Source organism: Vipera ursinii (genome assembly GCF_947247035.1).
Source record: "Vipera ursinii genome assembly, chromosome: 3".
Lineage (NCBI taxonomy): Eukaryota > Metazoa > Chordata > Lepidosauria > Squamata > Viperidae > Vipera > Vipera ursinii.
In genome coordinates this window covers 104384024-104404165 of record NC_139516.1, presented here as the reverse complement: position 1 = coordinate 104404165, position 20142 = coordinate 104384024, and the positions used below count along the sequence as shown (strand labels likewise).

General features: G+C 41.8%; 1 protein-coding gene across 1 annotated transcript in view; it reads left to right on the top strand.

Annotated features, from left to right (window-relative positions):
- HMCN1 (hemicentin 1) overlaps positions 1-20142 on the top strand; it is a gene marked incomplete at its 3' end in the record, with an annotated part of 535761 nt that overhangs the window by 282477 nt on the left and 233142 nt on the right. The window contains 10 exon segments of the mRNA XM_083360257.1: positions 3007-3115; positions 4441-4610; positions 5432-5586; positions 6274-6397; positions 7915-8016; positions 9022-9198; positions 12920-13071; positions 13921-14044; positions 18355-18530; positions 19578-19674. Of these exon segments, the coding sequence (XP_083216383.1) occupies positions 3007-3115; positions 4441-4610; positions 5432-5586; positions 6274-6397; positions 7915-8016; positions 9022-9198; positions 12920-13071; positions 13921-14044; positions 18355-18530; positions 19578-19674 (1386 nt within the window).

Below are 20142 nucleotides of genomic sequence, written 5' to 3'. Positions count from 1 at the left end.
CGGGTCTCTGAGAGATGAAGCGCCGGAAAAGATGCCTAGAGAGCTGTTGGAGGTCCAGCAGAACTGAATCTGACCGAACACAGCTAAGACCTTATCTTAAGTCTTACCTAGTGGCAATGGAAGCGGCAAAGCGTGTTTACTTTCCCGCTCTCATTGCATCCACAAATAACTGCCCAGCCGCCCTGTTTAGAGTGACCCACTCACTGCTTAATCAGCGACCGAGGGATGACCCATTGCAGGGTAGGTCTGAGGAATTTGTACAGTATCTGCAGGACAAAATCGCTCAGATCCAGACTGGTTTGGACTCCGACTGGGTGGAATCTGGCGGAGTGGAGAGGACAGGTCTTGGCTATACCATTTGGGGTGAGTTTGACCCTGTGTCTTTTGATGATGTGGACAGGATTATGCGTAGACTGAGCACTACAACTTGTCTATTGGACCCATGTCCCTCCTGCCTGGTTTTGGCCACCGGGGAGGTGACAGGGGGCTGGCTACAGGCAGTTGTCAACGCTTCATTGATGGAGTGTGTCTTCCCCTCTGCCTTAAAAGAGGTGGTGGTGAGGCCCCTTCTCAAGAAGCCTGCTCTGGACCCGGCCTCGTTGAATAACTATCGTCCTGTCTCCAACCTTCGCTTTGTAGTGAAGGTTGTTGAGAGTGTTGTGGCGCGTCAGCTCCCACAATTTCTGGATGAAGCGGACTATCTGGACCCGCACCAGCCAGGTTTCAGGCCTGGTTACAGCACAGAAACGGCATTGGTTGCACTGGTAGATGATCTCTGGTGGGCCCGGGACACGGGTTGTTCCTCTGTCATGGTCCTAATTGACCTCTCAGTGGCTTTTGATACCATCGATCATGGTACCCTGCTGCGACGGCTCGAGGGGTTGGGAGTGGGAGGCACTGTTTTATGGTGGTTCTCCTCCAACGTCTCGGGCTGCTCGCAGTTCGTATTGGCAGGGGGGCAGAGATCTACCCCGAGGCCCCTCACATGGGGTGCCTCAGGGGTCGGTTCTCTCCCCCCTCCTGTTTAACATTTATATGAAGCCACTGGGTGAGATCATCCATGGCTTTGGGGTGAGGTATCACCAATATGCGGATGATCCCCAGTTGTTCATCTCCACCCCGAGCCAACCCAGTGATACCCTTGATGTGATGTCTGGGTGCCTGGAGGTGGTGTGGGTCTGGATGGGAAGCTAACAGGCTCAGGCTGAACCCCTCCAAGACCGAGTGGCTGTGGATACCGGCATCTCGTATTGTCCAACATGTTCCATCTCTTTTGATGGGGGGAGGTATTGCCCCCCTCAGAAAGGGCCCGCAACTTGGGTGTCCTCCTGGATTCATGGCTTAACTTGGAGAATCATCTAACTGCTGTGACCAGGGGGGCCTTCGCACAGGTTCGCCTGGTGTGCCAGTTGCGCCTCGTTTTGCACCGAGATGCCCTATGCACAGTCACCCACGCCCTTGTCACTTCTCGCCTGGATTACTGCAATGCTCTCTACATGGGGCTGCCCTTGAAGTGCACCCGGAGGCTTCAGCTGGTGCAAAATGCAGCCCCGTCAGTGTTTTTGGGAGTTTACCGATACTCCCATGTGACACCACTCCTGTGTGAGCTGCATTGGCTTCCGGTTGCCCTCCGGGTGCGATTCAAGGTGCTGGTAATTACCTTTAAAGCCCTACATGGCTTAGGCCCAAGGTACGTGCGAGACCACCTGATGCCATTGTCAACCTCCCATCACCCGGTTCGCTCCCACAGAGTCAGCCTCCTCAGGGTTCCGTCGGTTAAGCAATGCCAGCTGGCGACCCACAGGGGGAGAGACTTCTCTGTGGGTGTGCCGACCCTCTGGAATGAACTGGCTCCAGAGATGCAGATGGCCCCTGACCTTCAGTCCTTCTGCCCTGACCTGAAGACATGAATGTTCCAACAATTGGGCCTGGACTGACTATAGTTTTAAATTTGGTTTTATTGGGTTAATTGTTATGTATTTATTACATTTATTGTTTATTTCTTTTTTAAATTTTGTATTTTATGTTTTTTAACTTTTTATTGTTGTGAGCCACCCTGAGTCCTTAGGGAGAAGAGCGGCATATAAATTTAATAAATTCAATTAATAAATTCAATATCTAAAGCACTACTGGAATACTCTTGCAAACTTTGTAGAAATATTGCAGTTGCTATTTTCACTTCAAGTTAGTACAAAATGAAAGTTAAAGGGTAACTTGTTTGGAATTTAGAAAAGAAATAAAATAAATATTATTAGGTGGTGAGCTGATATTGTCTTGAAATTGGTTCCAATTTTACCTATAAATATGTTGATTATTATATAAAAAGAATAGTATTAGAGACTATTAGACTGACCCAGTTGTAACATGGGTTTTAGATTTTTCCCTCCAGCTGCAGATTTACAATCTTGTAATATTTTTAATTATCAGGAACATTTTTATTAGGGAAGGTGTAATGGTATGTAGTGATGACCTTGACTGACAGGTGGAAGAGTCACAGGCTAGACAATGGCCTGATAAACAAAACCTGAGTGTGTAGGAGGGATGAGGATGGATAAAGCATCTCAGAAAGGACCTTTCCTAGTTTTTAGGAGACTAAAAGTATTTTCGGACTTTAAAAATTCTGTCACTGTAACCTTATAATAAAGTTAGTGTTTTTATCCATGGTTGTTATTTCTTGCCTGGTCTACTGTACCTCAAAGTGGTGTGTGTGTGTGGAATCACTGCTTCCATGCAACATTGATGTGAACCAGAACAAGAGAATCTGTGTTCTTGTTCTTGCAGTGTTTATCATGTTAACAAGTCTCCATGTCATTCTGATAAACATGGTCATGTGGAATGTAATTTTCACAAGAAAATGACCCCTGCAGATAATGAGAATTGAGCATAGCTGCTCTAAGCATAAATGTGCAAGGGATTTGTTCAAGGAAACATTGTAACACATGAAAATATTTCTATCTAGGATTTAGTTTCCCTCCATCTCTCTGTCCCTCTTTCCCTTCGTTCTAGTTCCACCAAGTTTAGAAGGAGGAGATGAATCTTCAGGCCACATTGTGATTCTCCACAGCCACCTAGAGTTGGAATGTCCAGCCATAGGAACACCCCTGCCGACCATCACGTAAGTTCACAAAGGAGATGTGGTTGAAAGTAAAGTTACCAAGAAAGTGAAGTGATAAAACTATATAATATTTCATAAAAGATTTTTTTTTAATAAAAAATTGCTACAAGAGATTTAATTGCAACATGCAGGATTACCTCCTGATGGATATTTTTCCTCATGGCTGGTGACATTTGATGGCAACCCAGAGGAACCAGTGGTGGGATTTAGTCAGTTCACACCAGTTCAGCAGAACTGGTAGTTAATTTTTTGTTGCCCAGGCCCAGAATGGACTTCTGGAAGCAGCATCCACAAAGAGAACTGGTTGTTCACATATTTGGATCCCACCACTGAGGGGAACATATCATTTGTTTTCCTTAATCTGGGAAACAAAAGGAGAACAATTTAATCCAAAATATTATTCTCCTGATTCAAGAACTGGGTGGAGAAAAAGCCCTTGGGGCAATCAGTTACCTATTGGCCAGGAAGGACAAGTTGTGATTGGCTATTGTTTCTCTGCAATACTACAGATTCTCAGTACACTTCAGTAATCTGTGCAATGCTCTATTTCAAAAATATAAAGAAGAAAAATTGGCCAACTGAAAGAGTCATCACTTAGACATACCTTTAAGCCTTCCAGTTAATCTTGAATGTTCAGTTTTTGGTAGTTGTTTTGTTTTTGTTTCCCTTGCTGCAATTGTACAGTATTTCTAAAGATGATGAAAATACCGTAGGTGTTATGCCTTTACTTTATAATGAGTTCTTTCTTTTTCTCCTTCCTGCTCTTCTTTACCATCTAGAAAAGCATCAGGTGAAAGTGATCATTTTTGAAGAAGTAATGACATGAGTCCCTGGGTAAAAATGGATTCAATGTACAGCACGCAGAATGAACTGCTCAGCTCACTAAGCAAAGACAGATGGAAGTTAATTTCCATAGACCTCGCCAGTTCAGGGATTCATACAGCTGTCCCCACCCCCCAAATTCCTTCTATACTACAAAAAAGGAGTTCTATGGTCAAAAGATGAGGTGGTACTTTCAAACAAGAATTTATTGTAATATCTTTGCTTGGTTCACACTTTTCTCTTTTACCACTATCGCCACCAACATATTTCTTTCCAGAAGAAATAGGTTAACGTAGAATTATACTATGATGCCTTTTTAATGATAGTTCTAGGGGATATATGACAGCACCCATAAATCAGCATCACTTACAAGATGACAATCCAGTCTCTTAGTCCTGGAACTGTAACTGTAGTCTTGACACCTGCAACTGTAAGCATTCAAATTCATACCCCACAATCTCTTCTTTATACAAAATTTTAAAGATCTGATTTTCTGTCACCAGATGGTTGAAAAATGGCCAACCTATTGAAGGAGGAGTTGAATATAAACTTTTGCTCAATGGACGCAGGCTTCTCATCTCTCGGGCTGAAGTATCTGATGCAGGCCATTATCAGTGCATAGCAACCAACAAGGCGGGAGAAAGCAAACAAGAATTTGATGTGATTGTGCACGGTGTGTTACTTCTGTAGGAAAGGGAAAAAAGGGGGGATGTTTGGGTTAGACCTTTCCGCAAAACATTTTAAATATGTTTTGGTTTGGTGAGAACATAGGAGAAGAATTTCAGGATTTGAAATGGATTTAGAAGCTTTGTGATATTTATGAAAAAAGAAGACAAGTTATTCAAGATTATGCTAATTGTTCTAGGCTTCTTTAGTACACAAATATTAAACCCATTCCTGCTCTATTAAACTTTTCAGACAAACTTTTATTAGGTATTTGGATATTGAACAAAACTCGGATACCTTTCTAGTTTTTCCTTCTTGCTACTATTTCTTTCTGCCGCTGCTTCACTGATTTATTCAATGTCTCAGTGTTTCTCAACAATGGCAACTTTCAGATGTGTGGATTTTAACGCTCAGAATTCTCCAGTCATCAAACTTAACCGGGGAATTCTGGGAGCTGAAATCAACACATCTGAAAGTAACCAAGGTTGAGAAACAGTGCACTATGCCCCATTGTCATAATTGTCATTTTCCCCATCAGTAGCATGCTATTGTGGGGTAGAGAAAGAATGTGTTATGGGAAAATAAATACCCAGTTTCTATTTTCAGCAATTACTGCATATTTAATTAATATTTTGTTTTGGACCATTGTTTGCTAATTAGGAAAAGATTGCTTTCACTGGTTCCTATATAGACAGCTGGATAATTCATAGGAACACATTCAGAGAAGAAAAGTATATTGTATAAGCTTCTTGACTTACAAACTTATGCACTTATGAAGAAACTTCATGACTAACCTTTGAATAAAAATCTATCTTGATTCTTTTGCAGTCTCTCCAACAATCAAAATGAGTGGTCCTTCTGAAAGATTTGTAGTGATACACAAACCAGTAACCCTGCAGTGTATTGTTAATGGCATACCAATCCCTTCTATCACATGGCTGAAAGATAATCAACCTGTAAATACTGCTAGAGGAAACATTGGAGTAAGTAAAAAGTTTTAAATAATATTGTAAAGAAAACACTTGTCAGTGTTTATCTTTTAAGCCAATATTGATTTGACATGATCAAAACTCTTCTCAAGCCGTTTTTTTTCCATGACCTTTTTCTGAAAACATAAAAAGAGAAACAGCCTTTCAGATTTTTTTTGTGGCAAGGCCCCAGTTGGCTAATGCATTTCTCCCCCACCTGACCAGTATGTGCATCTCCTATAGGTTCGGTTGTAAATCTGTTTTATTCCAGCAAGCCTTTGACCCCACTGGATGGATGGAAGAATGGAGGGATGGGACAATTGACTGGGGGCATTCTTGCAGGAAGAGAGGCCAAGAGCAAGTATTTTGGGCATGCATGCTTGTGATGTAAATGACTTCAGATTGGCATTCTTTTAGACAAAGAGCAGTCAGATTAATTGACAAAGAGGGTGCACAAAGTAAATCCTTAATCTTTATTCACATTCTTCTGCCCCTTGTGCCCAGTAGCTCATGAGATGCTGAAGAGTCAGTAGTACTGGATAGTATATCCAACAGCTGTACATGTAACTTCTATGAATGCCCGATAGTTTGAAAGAAGATACCAATGTTTATTGTTTTTGCTCATATTATGATAGAAATCTCATTGATTCATTCATCATTCCAGAGAAATCTTGCTCTTTTTTTGCTTTTGTTCTGGAGCAGCTGGAATCTTCAGGGTGCATTTTGCAGATTGCCAAGGCCTTAAAAGATGATGCTGGCAGATACACCTGTATAGCAACAAATGCAGCTGGTGAAGCCCAGCAATCCATTTATCTGCATGTATATGGTAATGACTTCTCATTGGCATTCAGTATTGCCTGTTGATTGCTAGTTACAGCCATTATGCTATGTGCCCAAATTTGTGCTCAGTTTTAGTACTCTGTAAGTATTCAGAGCTGGTAACTTGTTTGGGCATCAGATAATCTTGTCTGATGGTCAGGGTCTTTCCTCAACCACTTATAAAAATATGCCTTGAAATGTCTCAAGAGCATCAAAGATCAGAGGGTTTTCAATGGTTCAAATCCAAGCCAATAACATTTTGAGATGTATTACCTTTATTAATGTATATAATTTAAATCCTATCTTATTGCCCATAAGACATTCAAAACTATGTAAACATGTACCCTATAGTATTACATATGTATGCACCCATTTAAAAAAGTTAAAATCCCTGTGAAGACCAACTCCAGTTGAGAAGTGTGGCTGAAGAAATCTACCCTGAGGTTTTGGTCCCAGAGCTTAGGAGACCTGACCCAAGAAAGTAAAAAGTTTGTGTAATGTATTGGCCATAACTGTTTTAATCACTTGCTTAATATCTGACCTAGATTGCTGTATTGCTTAACAGTTGCTGTTACTGAAAGCCGGACTGGCTGTCTCCAAGATGATAATTAGGCTTGGGGTGGGAAACTTTTACTTTAAACCTATTGGTTGCCACCTAGAGGCTAACAGTATAAATAGCTGTGCAGCAGCCATTAGGGCTGCTTCTGTTCTGAGTTAATAAACTTGTTTGCTGTTTCAATATTTCGTCTCGCTTAATGCCAAAAGAACAGAAGATGTAACAGTTTGTATCATACGTATTCAGGAACCTTGTAGGGAAAGATAGCTACCAGAAAACTGTTTTATAATGCCAAGGATGGAAAGAATCAGTATGCTGATTGTTCAAGGAGTTATGATTAAAAGTATTAGATGTAAGCAAATTGGTTAGCATATAGCCTTTGATGTTTTAGTATTGCTAATGTTCTAGTAGGTCAGCTGTTATTGGGTAATCTACAGAAGTAGAACTTTAAGTACAAGATAATTTTATTTATTTATATTTTATTTTTCCAGATGACTCACATCTCTAAATTTTACTTTTAAGCATTTGTCAACTAAGCCTTAGTAAGTTCTGTCAGTTACTTAGAAATATCTACTTTAGTTTAGACTTGAACAAATCATGTCAGGAATCTTGTCTCTCAGCTCACTAATTTTTAAATGACTAATCCAAGTTGAGTTTTGTCATCCATCAGAGTGTTCTGATTCTGAACTACAAAACCAGGCATTGGGAGATGTAAGGCACCACAATCTTTGAAAGATCTTAGAGAAGAAAGGAAAAATCACTGCATTATTATGGCTACTCTGTAATTAGAAAAACATTGCTTTATCTCTAGGTCATATCTAGGCTCTTCTTTGAATCATACTAATCATTTGCTGCAGATTGTATGAATGGACATATACCTATGCTGGAAACTTGTAAACTAAGTACAGAGAAAGCCTGAGTACGATATGTCGAAATAAAAGAACTATAATTTTCTTCTCTTTTTTCAGAGCCACCTAGTCTGAAGGATGCAGGAATGCTAAGAAATGAGACTGTAATTGTGAACAATCCAATACAACTACAGTGCAGAGTGTCTGGAATTCCTTTGCCAGGTACTCATAGCAATTCTATCTCGTCTCATAAGTCATGCCGAATTTTTCCACCTATTGTACTTTCACTGAACTCTGTAGAATAGCACATCTCTTTCTTGCAAAGGATCTTAAGTTTGTAATTTATTACATGTATTCATGCAGAAGCTACATTAATTTGTTGCTTAAGACTGGGACTTAGTTTAATTCTGTAGCAAGGAAAGTTTCAAAATAGAATTATTACACAGTATGGCCTAGACTTCTTTTTTATTCTATTTAATCTAATGAAGAAGTTCAGGAATGAACCTGAAAGAAAGACATTGGTTGCTCTGATTGACTGTTTTGGGAGAAAGCAGTAAAAAAAAAAGAAAAATATCTAATATTTCAATTTCTGAACTAAATCCATTAATATAGCAGAGAATTGCATTGTCTGTGATGTTTGATCTGTAATGACTTATTTTCATATGCAAGTTATCATTTAATACTATAAAGCTCTGGTGCTCCCTGTAAATATGTCTTCAACACCACATCTTTCCTGGGGGAGAGAAGGGAAAGCTGTATTTCACCTGATATTTAATAGTATCTTGAGAAAACCTTGAGTGATATGGTAGCAACTTATGAGGGCTGTCATATAAATATTACTCCACAACTTCCAAATGAAATAAGAAGGTGTCCTGAAGAAGAGAGCAAGAATAGGTAGGCAATGAAGAATGCTTTAACAGGCCATAGTGTGGGCAATTAGTCTCTACCCTGAAATTGTTTGCAACTTGAGAGTAAAAAAGAATTCCTCTTTAATTTTGTCTTCCTCACCATGGCCACGTGTTGGAGTGGAATAAGCAAGAAATACCTTTTAATCCCTCAATTTTCCTAATATCCCCTGTGCTGTAAACTACAACATTTCTGTACTTTATCTGGGCATCTGTCAACAATCTAAGTGGTATTAGAGTAAAAAGTACAGTAACTTGAGTGTTTCCTTCCAATAAATTCTTTCATAGCTTAGTACCAAATATCTCTTATTTTATTTTGCAGTTGTCACATGGTACAAAGATAACCTTCCTCTCATCAATATTGCTGGCATCACTTTCTTGAACAGAGGGCAAATTATTCAAATAGATGCAGCCCAAGTCTCTGACACTGGGATTTATAAATGTGCGGTGACAAATGCAGCAGGAGTAGCTGAATCATTCTACAATCTTCAGGTCCATGGTAAATCCTGCTTCTCATAACAAAGTCATTCTTATCTGCCTTTCAACTGGCTATTTCAGATTTATTGCATGTACTTAGGTACTTTTTAAGGTCATTTTTCTATGCTGATTTGAGAAAAGGAGAGTGGTTGTTTGCAATATTTGAAGAATTCAAAAATGGGAAGCCTTTTAATTTTGAAATGCTTGTTTGATTGGGCTGCCATGAAATTAGGTTTGGAAGACAGGTCTCACTGCCTTAGTTCAGCAAACTGATACAAATATTTAATTACTGCTATTGTGGAAATCACATAGCCCACAATAAATTCAGACCCATTCACAGGGCCAGGTTTTAAGAAAATGATGTAATTCTAAACCACAACACTTTTAGATTCCCATCATTTTTTTAAACCCAGTCCTGTGACTGGCTATGACTTGACCAGATCAAACCTTTTATCAGGCAGAACAAGAAGATCTTTAAATTTATGTTCTACCTCCCAGTTTCATTGCCAGAGCTGATTCCTCTGAATACGAATGGGATGGGGACAATAATGTAATTGACCTGTTTTTTTCCTCTTAACTGACAAAACTTCATTCCTCTCATGTTTATTGCTTTATGGTACAAAACTATTTATCAGTGCTGGCACTACAATGTAATTGATGTAGACAATCATTACCTCACCACAAGAAACAAATACCTTTCTAGGAGTTGGGAATATCTTAACTGTTAAGCTGTTTTCTTAACTCTTAATTCCTAATCCTTTCCTCTTAATCTTAACTCTTTTCATGGATTCCTGTGTCTCTTTGAAGACAAATCTTGTAAGTTCATTGCTAATATTTCGCATGCGGGCTTGGAAAATCTACACTCGTACAGTGGATTGAACAGAAATTCAATCCATTATTCTTTAAAATAATAATAACCTGGTGTAGTTCATTTCCCTGAGAACTCTTAATGGCTGTCAGCCTTGCAAGGTAGTCCAATCAAGAAGCACACCAAGTTACATTAACAGAATATTGCAAATCTGAAGGTACCTTTGTCTCTTATCCCTTTTACATCCCAAGAAACTAGGGAGGGTCTCTTCTGAGAAGTTTGCCATTACTTATGTTCTTACCATAAACTCTGAGATCAATATCTCTTTGTTTTTCTCCTGCTGCATTTACTGCAACACATGTGTATCTTCCCTTCTGTCCTCTGTCTCTTAAGGTCATTCCCATGTTCCACTCAGTGACCCAAGGAAGGGCTGAAAGCAATTAATTACTCACATATCAATTGATGGGGAATATCAAGGTTGTTATCTACTGTTTTGTAACCAGAAAAAGCAAAGTTGGGGGAGGGGGGATAATAGTAGGGGGAAAATCTGTTGGAGATCCAGCCGATCCAAATCCGACCGATTGCGACTAAGGTCCTTTACGAGGTCTTATCTCGCGGCGTTGAGGAGGGCAAGGTCTAATTACTTTGCTACCCTTATCGCGTCTGCAGATAATCACCCAACCGCCCTGTTTAGGGTGATCCGCTCTCTCCTTAATCAAGAGGTGAAGGAGGATCCCTTACAGGGTCGTGCCGAGGAATTTAGCCAACATCTGCTGGACAAAATCGCTCAGATCTGGACCGGTCTGGATTCCGACTGGGCAGAATCTGACGATGAGAACATGGACAGTCTTGTTGATGTTATCTGGGAAGAGTTCGATCCTGTGACTCTGGACGAGGTAGACAAGATCATGAGGAAGCTGAGCTCCACTACGTCCTTATTGGACCCGTGCCCCTCCTGGCTGGTTTATGCGGCTCGGGATGGGACACGAGGCTGGATCCATGCAGTGATAACTGCTTCATTGAAAGAGGGCAGTTTCCCTGCAGCCTTGAAAGAAGCGGTGGTGAGACCCCTCCTCAAAAAGCCTTCCCTGGACCCAGCTGTTTTAAACAACTTTCGCCTGGTCTCCAACCTTTGCTTTCTTGCGAAGGTTGTTGAGAGCGTAGTGGCGCATCAACTTCCTCTGTTCCTTGAAGATACTGATTATCTAGACCCGTACCAATCGGGTTTCAGGCCCGGACACAGCACGGAGACGGCATTGGTCTCTCTGATGAATGATCTCTGGCGAGCTCGGGACAGGGGTTGTTCCTCTGTCCTAGTCCTATTAGACCTCTCAGTGGCTTTTGATACCATCGACCATGGTATCTTACTGTGGCGTCTCAGGAGATTGGGAGTGGGAGGCACTGTTCTTCAGTGGTTCTCCTCCTACCTTCTGGAACGTTCACAGTCGGTGTTGGTGGGTGGGCAGAGATCGAGCCCGAGACCTCTCATTTATGGAGTTCCTCAGGGGTCGGTCCTCTCACCTCTCCTGTTTAACATCTATATGAAGCCGCTAGGTGAGATCATCCGTGGTTTTGGAGTGGGATATCATCAGTATGCTGATGATACCCAGCTTTTCATCTCGACCCCAAACCACCCCAGTGATGCCCTTGACGTGATGTCCCATTGCCTGGAAGCAGACCGGGTCTGGATGGGGAGGAACAGGCTTCAACTCAACCCGGACAAGACTGAATGGCTGTACATACCGGCATGTCAGGAAATTCAGATTATTCCATCTCTTAATATTGGGGGTGAGTTATTACCCCCCCGTAGATAAGGCTTGCAATTTGGGTGTCCTCTTAGATTCACAGCTCTCCTTAGAAGATCATATAGGAGCTGTGACTAGAGGGGCCTTCGCCCAGGTTCGTCTGGTGCGCCAGTTGCGACCCTATCTGGACCTGGATGCCTTGCGTACAGTCACTCATGCACTTGTGACCTCTCGTCTAGACTACTGCAATGCTCTTTACATGGGGCTGCCCTTGAGAACTACTCAGAAGCTTCAGCTGGTACAGAATGCAGCTGCACGAGTTCTTTTGGGGGTCTCCCGATACTCCCATATTACACCTCTGCTCTGTGAGCTACACTGGCTTCCAGTTGCCTTCTGGGTGAAATTCAAGGTGCTGGTGATGACATAGAAAGCACTACATGGCATGGGTCCAGATTACCTACGGGAGCACCTACTGCCGGCGTCAACTTCCCTCTGTCCTGTACGTTCCCACAGAGAGGGCCTCCTCAGGGTACCACCGGTCAGAGAATGTCGGCTGGTGACCCCCAGGGGGAGAGCATTCTCGGTGGGTGCACCAATCCTTTGGAACCACTTACCGGCTGAACTCCGGATGGCCCCTGACCTTCGCTCCTTCCGGCGTGATCTAAAAACTTATCCATTCGAACAAGCCGGCCTGGCCTGATGGGTTTGGGTTTTAACATTATTTTAACTAACCTACTACATTGGGCACAATCATTTAACTTTAAATCTTGTATCCTGTATTCTTATTTTTATTGCCCTGTACACCGCCCTGAGTCCTTCGGGAGAAGGGCGGTATATAAATCAAATAAATAAAATAAATAAATAAAATAAAGTAAGTAAAATCCTCTGGAAGGATGCTGTGTTACACTGTAGTATCTTTTCAGAGTGTTTATGTGGCCCTAGAGAACTTTAGGAATGCTCCTTTCACTTCTGTAGCAAACTGAATTACAACGAGAAAAATAGAAAGCGGGGGAGAACCAACCTCTTTAATCCACTTTTGAACTGTATAAAAAGATCTTCTTGGCTTTCACAGTATGGGTTTGCAAAGATCCAAAGGTACATCTACTGTATCTTTGCATGCAATATTATTTGCAAAAATATAGATTTAAACTATCGACCAGCACATAATATTTCACTTTCTTTTTTATTAGTTCCACCCTCCATTTCAGGAAATAATGAAATGGTAACTGTTGTAGTTAATGATCAGGTGAGGTTGGAGTGTGAAGCTCATGGAATTCCTGCTCCTATTCTAACCTGGTTGAAGGATGGCAGTCCCATTTCTAGTCTTTCAAGTGGACTCCAGGTAATTTCTTAGCTCCATTAAAGCATGAAGGATATTTACCCACAGTTTAAAGATGGGATTTCTCCATAGAACCTGTCTCTTTAAATTTTGGATAATAAACTATATTCATTAATTAATACTTCAAATTCACCTAAAGCAATTTTACACATAAAGCAATTTTATCTGTGTTAATTCATAAATAAAATCCAAGCCCAGAGTTACCCTGAGATAAGATGGGCAGCCTATAAATTTTATAAATAATTTTTTAAAAACTCCATAGTTGGATAATATTTTGATAACAAAGCTAGCAATAGAATTATTGCTAGAATTAAAATTAGAACTCTCTAGAATTATTCATTAGGGAAGACATTACAAAAAAGGGGGGAACAGCAGAAAGAAGAAAAATGTAAACAGTGGAAGTAATATTAGAGATTTCTGGGCTGATGCAAAAACAAAAAAAAAAGAGCCTTGGTGGAGCAGTGGGCTAATGCCTCCTTAAGTAACACCAGCTGCCTGCAATTAGTGCAGGTTCGCATCCCACCAGGCTCAAGGTTGACTCAGCCTTCCATCCTTCCGAGGTAGGTAAAATGAGGACCCAGATTGTTGGGGGCAATTAAGCTGACTTTGTAATAATGCTGCTTGGGGTGTGTGTGAAAGCCCTAATAAGCAGGAATATACATAGAATGAAGGCTACTGCTAAGCTTGTAAGCCGCCCTGAGTCTTCGGAGAAGGGCGGGATATAAATGGAATTAAAAAAAAAAATTCACATCAGGAAAATTGTATTATGTGAATAATGAAAGTTAGTACTCTTATGCTGTCTAATTCAACCTATGTGCCATTTTTTAAAAAACAATTCCATTCTCTTTTTAGATTTGTTCTGGAGGTCACATCCTGGCACTGACAAGTGCTCAGATCAGCGATACTGGAAGATACACATGTGTTGCAGTAAATGCAGCAGGAGAAAAACAAAGAGATATTGATCTCAGAGTTTATGGTAAGAACATAAGTAATGTTTATACCAAGAATTTCATAAGCATTCTTGAGGGGTACCTTGAGGGATTACAATAGCCTTCCCCAGCAAGCTGTTTTGGAATTTTGTAGAACTGTTGTCCTGACATATTTTGATGACCCCTGGCTGTGATGCTTGATTAGATTTCTAAAATGACCCGTCTGGTTTTTATTATACCACAGAATCTGGAAGTGATATCTTATGTTTATTTTAATAGAATGGACTTCATAAGTTTCATAGGTATCTAACATGCCCTGTCATAGGAAGTCTTATTCAAATGAATGCTATGTTTCTTTGGGACAAGTAGATAGTAATTCAGATGTTAATCATTTTCTTCAGTTACTGAAAATTTGTACTTAAAAACTAAGAACAAAAAATCTGTAGATGTTTGCTTAAATGATTATGAGGATTTGCATATTGTCTTGAGACATTTTAGCAGAGCTGCTTTTCAGAGCTGCTCTTATAGTGCATGCCTGTTTTTTTAAAAAAATTATGAAATTACAACTGCAATGCATGAAAAATAAAGATTGGCAAACAATGGTATAGCTGGATTAATCGGAGAACTACAATTGGCTGCAGTATTCTGTTAATGCGTACATGGTTGTAAAAATAGTGGTATGCAAAACACTTGAAATTTGAAACTGCTGAATTTCAGACAGTGTTCCAACTTTACAACAAGTGTTGTAATGCTACTCCAACTATTCTGGAACTGTTCCAATTCCAAACAACCAGGGACACTTCAAGTTTGGAATACTTCCAGAGTGATAAAAGCTAAAATCCTTTCAGTAAATTTAGAATAAGCCATTGCATCTTAAAACAACACATAAGAGCACAGAATAGGGCTCAAAACTCTAAATGTTTTGCATTTGAAATATTTTACATTCTTTCAATTTTAAGCACATTTTAAGATCTCTAGAATCCTCCCTTCATAATTCTAAACTAATTTTTAATGGAAGAATTTAGGGCTGATATTATCAGGTTATAGCACAACTGAAAAGCCCAAAAATCCTAAATATTTTAAAAAGTCAATAACAAAAGAGGAAGAATGGTAACAGACCTTGGAAAACCTTGGAAAACTCCATTTAGATGAAATTAATGTATTAAGTCACAGGTCGGCAACCCGTGGCTCCGGAGCCGCATGCGGCTCTTTAAGCCGTCTCCTGCGGCTCCTAGTCGCCCGGTGCGCGCGCACCTCTCCGAACGGGTAGTGGTGTGCGCACACCTCTCCAAATGGAGAGTGGCGCTGCCCGTTTGGAGAGGTGCGCGCGCACCTCTCTGAATGGGCGGAGGTGCGCGCGCAGCTCTCCAAACCTTTGGAGAGGTGCGTGCGCACCTCCGCCCGAACGGGCAGTGGCGCCGCTTGTTTGGAAAGCTGCTGCAGCCCGTTTGCAAAACTACCGCCTTCAGAGGAAGGCAGCAGCCTGTGAACGGGCCGCGGCAGCTTTCCAAACGGACGGCACCACTGCCTGTTCCAAGAGGTGCACGTGCACCTCTCTGAACGGGCGGAGGTACGCGCGCAGCTCTCCAAACCTTTGGAGAGGTGCGCGCACACCTCCGCCTGAACGGGCAGTGGCGCCGTCCGTTTGGAAAGCTTGCAGATGCCCCGCAACCTCCGGGTGAAAATCCTCCATCTTCCCTCTCACAGCCATCCCTTAAAAATTCCGTTCCTGGTGAGGCCCTGGGCTTTTAAAAGCCACCGGGGCCTGGCCGCTGTAGGACCAGCTTCCTGGCTCGCTCCCTCTCTTTTCCGCAGGCATTATTTGCTCGAAAGTGTTTGTTTATTGCTCAAATGATGTTTCTAATTAGCACTTTGGACCATAAATCCGAGCGGCTTTTGTTTTCCAACTGATTTATTATTTACCAGAGCATTGACCTCAGATGGCGTGGCGGGGAGAGAGAGATGGGGAAGCCTCAAACCGAGAGAACAGCGGGGATCCATCCACTCGAGGCCTGCAAATAGAAAGGAGGCTGGCGCCAAGCTAAAGCTGCCAACCCGCGCCTTCTCCCTGGCAGGAGCCCTGGGGATGGGGATGGGGGGGTTGTCGGGAAGACCGGCCCCTCGAGCATAACTCAGCTCTGGGACACAGCCGCTGGGAAACCGAGTTGAGGGACCTCTAAGTAGCAGGCGCGACCAGCGGAGACACGGCTGCAGATGGACTGGAGCACTCTCGGGTGTGGAGGCGAGGGTGCGGGGCCCTTAGCCGGGGTTGTTTCCTTGGCCTCTCCTGAAAGGCGTGGATTCCTAGAGAGGCAATCTAGCCTGCACCACGAGACGGGAGGTGTCGTCGATGAAGCCGTTTGCCTCCCGCCTTGTGCCCGAGCCCATCCCAGTTCCGGGATTTCTACTCTTGGCCAGATTAGATCTTCAACTGTACCTTGCCACCCAGGTCCCTCTATTTTTGAGGGAGGGGAGAGGGAGGAGAAACTTATTGTAAAAAAAATAGAGGGAAAAGACTCTGCTGGAAGCAATTTCTGCTTTACAAAAGCCACTAGGGCCGAGAACTTCACACATGAGACCACTGCAGCTGGACTGGGCAAGTCTGTAGGTGCTGCCGTACAACAGCCACCGATGGTTTCTAGCGGGATGCAGAAGGCTATGGCCTCTCGCAAACCTGGTTTTGTGTTCCGGCTACGCGATTCTCCGTCAGCCCGCTCTTCACGGCCCCCCTGAGGGACGGGAACCAGAGCAGTGGACTGAACAAAGAGATGGGGGGAAGGGATTGTTGGGAGCAACCGGTGCACCCCCTTGCCAATGGACCTGGTACCTTGGAGAACACTGGTCGCCCTCGGTGCCCACCGGCCGCTGGGTCCTACTCAGTTCTAACACCCGATGGGATGGATGAATGGAGAAGATAATGGGAGAGGCAAGACTTGGCCTCAGTTGTCCTTCAAGTTATAGCAATCCCAAAATCCCAGGAATGCGGGACTGCTTATTTCCAAGCACCTCGGAGAGAACAAAGGGTTCCAGTAACACGGCTGAAAATTATTGTTGTTGCTGCTTCCCGAGTACCGAAAATCTCTTTGTTTTTAATTGAAATACAATTGTGCACACAGATATCCCGTATGTCACCTATTTAGCACCCAACTAGAAAATAAGATATATCTTGCTCACACGTAGGCTACTGAAGATTTCTCCAAAATATTAAAGAATTCTGTAAGTATCTACTGGAATGCGGGGGGGGGGGTTTGTTAGTGGCGAATGAACTTTTTTCTCAGAAAAGAGCCAGTACTTTCACTTAGCTCTCCCTTTCTGTAAAATAGTTTACAATTTATTTAAGATTAAGCACAAACATTTTTGCGTGGAAGCCTCGGCTGACCTGCTTACATTGGCACTTAAGAATAAATCCCCCTTTGAGAGGAAAAAAAACTAATAAATCTCGAGATACTGAAATGTGATAATTGTTAAAACAATTGCTTCTGAGATCGCTGGCTGGACTCCAGCAGGAATTCCATTTGTAACTACAAATATGTGCCAATCTCCAAATTTGAAACCTCTGATATTAAACCATACCTACTGATGGTTCATTTTGCAACTAATATGTTAGGTGCACTGCACGGCAGTGGCGCTGTCCATTTGGAAACCTGCCACGGCCCGTTTGCAGGCTGCCGCCTTCCTCCGAAGGCAGTAGCTTTGCAAACAGGCCGCGGCAGCTTTCTAAACAAGCGGTGCCACAGCCCGTTCGGGCAGAGGTGCGCGGTCACCTCTCCAAAGAGGAGACCTGTCACCGTGCAGGTGCCTCCCATTTTGCACATGCGCAAAATGTTTTTTGCGCATGCACGTGCGCGTGCACTTTTTGCGGCTCCCACTTTTTTGTTTGTGCAATGGAACCAGTTCCGAGTGGCTCTTTTCCTTTTTCCGGTTGCCGACCCCTGTATTAAGTAATACATGATGAAGAATTTATTACAAATGGATTGATATGGGATCAGCTTCTGTATGGGTTTAATTTATACTATTTCACAAGTATATTTAGGGAAAACTCATATTGGTTTGCTGAATTATGCTCCTCTTTACAAATGAAATCCCTTTTTGTTGGGGTGGTGATTCTACCATGGATGGAAAACACATGAAGCAGATCATTTTGTTCTTCTGCATTTACTCTGGAGCATTCCATTTATGTTGGGTAGTTTCCCATACTGTCTTAGTAATGCTGCTAATATTTTTGAGAAAGGTTAACTGATGAAAATTGATACAATTAATGCTGATATCAGACAGTGACTGCTTCATAGAAAGTGGGTGGCTTCATTCATCTTAGTGAAAAGAGTTGAAACTAATTACTAATGTGCTGCTTATTCAGTTCCAACTAATATTATGGGAGAGGAACAGAATATCTCTGTGGCAATGGGAGAACATTTGGAACTACACTGCCAAAGCGATGTGATACCTCCACCCGTGCTTCAGTGGCTGAAGAATGGTCAGCTCCTGCAGAAGAAGCTGGGTCTTACCATTACTGAAGGTGGAAGTATTCTGAAGGTAATTATTAGAATGACTTAGATTTCCCCTGTGAGCCTTGTTCATGTTTAGGATTCTGGACATTAATAGCTTTTTGAATGATGTTGAAACAACTTATTTCTTCTGATGGAGGAAGGAAAAGCTGTGTAGCTTTTGATGTGTTCTCCCAAAAGCTATTGAGTTAATTATCCAAAAGCATATCCAGCATTGGTGAATAGGTCTTGCTTGAACACTGTGGGATAGTAAGGGTTTATATTGTGGGCAATCAGCACTAATGATTATGGATTAAAAAGAACTCTGGCATGGATCTTGCTGAAAACAAATTTGGATGAGGGACAAATGTGAGCAGGAACAAAATCTGGCTAGTGTTGTTTTTTTTTAATCCCATTTATATCCCGCCCTTCTCCGAAGACTCAGGGCGGCTTACAATCTAAGAAGCACAAATCAATGTGCTTAGCAATAGCCTTCATTCTATGTATATGGCTGCTTATTAGGGCTTTCACCCCCCCCCCAAGCGGCATTTTTACAAAGTCAGCTTATTGCCCCCAACAATCTGGGTCCTATTTTACTTACCTCGGAAGGATGGAAGGCTGAGTCAACCTTGAGCCTGGTGGGACTCGAACCTGCACTAATTGCAGGCAGCTGGTGTTACTTAAGGAGGCAATAGCCCCCCAAAGGTGGGAGGTGGGGGGGGAGAGGAAATCTAGGAGAAGATGGTTTTGTGTTGATTTTCTAAAAGATAATAACAGTGTTGGTATAACTTTCCAAGTTTTAATTGCTGTGCTCTTATCGGAGAGCTGCACTGGGAATACAGTTTTGGCTGAAGTGAATAGAAATTTAATGAGCCAGAATATGCAATACCAAAAAAGGTTCTCATCCCTGTATTAAGGCATTCAATATTAAAGAAAATAAAGTAGAAAAATAATACTTTAAATAATTTTTTTCCACACAGAGAATGTCTTCCTTTACAGAAATCAAAATAATGTATTGGGTGGATAAGTAATAATGCACAGTGATGAGTATCAAAGGTATCGTCAAAAATAAGTTTGTTGATTTGTTTCTTGCTAGATTGCACAAGCACAGGTGCCAGACACTGGACGCTATACTTGTGAAGCAACAAACATTGCTGGGAAAATGGAAAAAAACTACAATGTCAAAGTATGGGGTAAGGTTTTCAGCCATCAAGAATAAGATGGAAGCATCAGCAATAAGGGTAATCTTAGAAATGTATGCCACTATTTATTTGCCTATGAAAATCATATGGGAATGACTGTTAAGAAATACAGTCTTTGTTTGGTCCCGTAATCAGAAGCAGTGTTGGACAGTTTTTGGTGTCTAAATTTAAGAAAATTGTCCATCTGATTTAATGTCATTCTGTTCCTTAGAGCTAGAATTCTGAAAGCTGGAAATATTCAGCAATCGTGAAGGCTTTATTTTTTGGAAATTCTAGTGAATTTACTAATTCAATGGGGGAAAATGAAATAAGAGTTGGAAATAATATTGTGCACTTTAAAATCCAATTGTTAAAACTTAAGGATCTCTTTGGTTTTTAAAAACACCTAATTTGTCAAAATATTCTAAATAAACTAAGAAATGCGTTTGCATTCATTGTTTAATCTGAGAATACTAATGC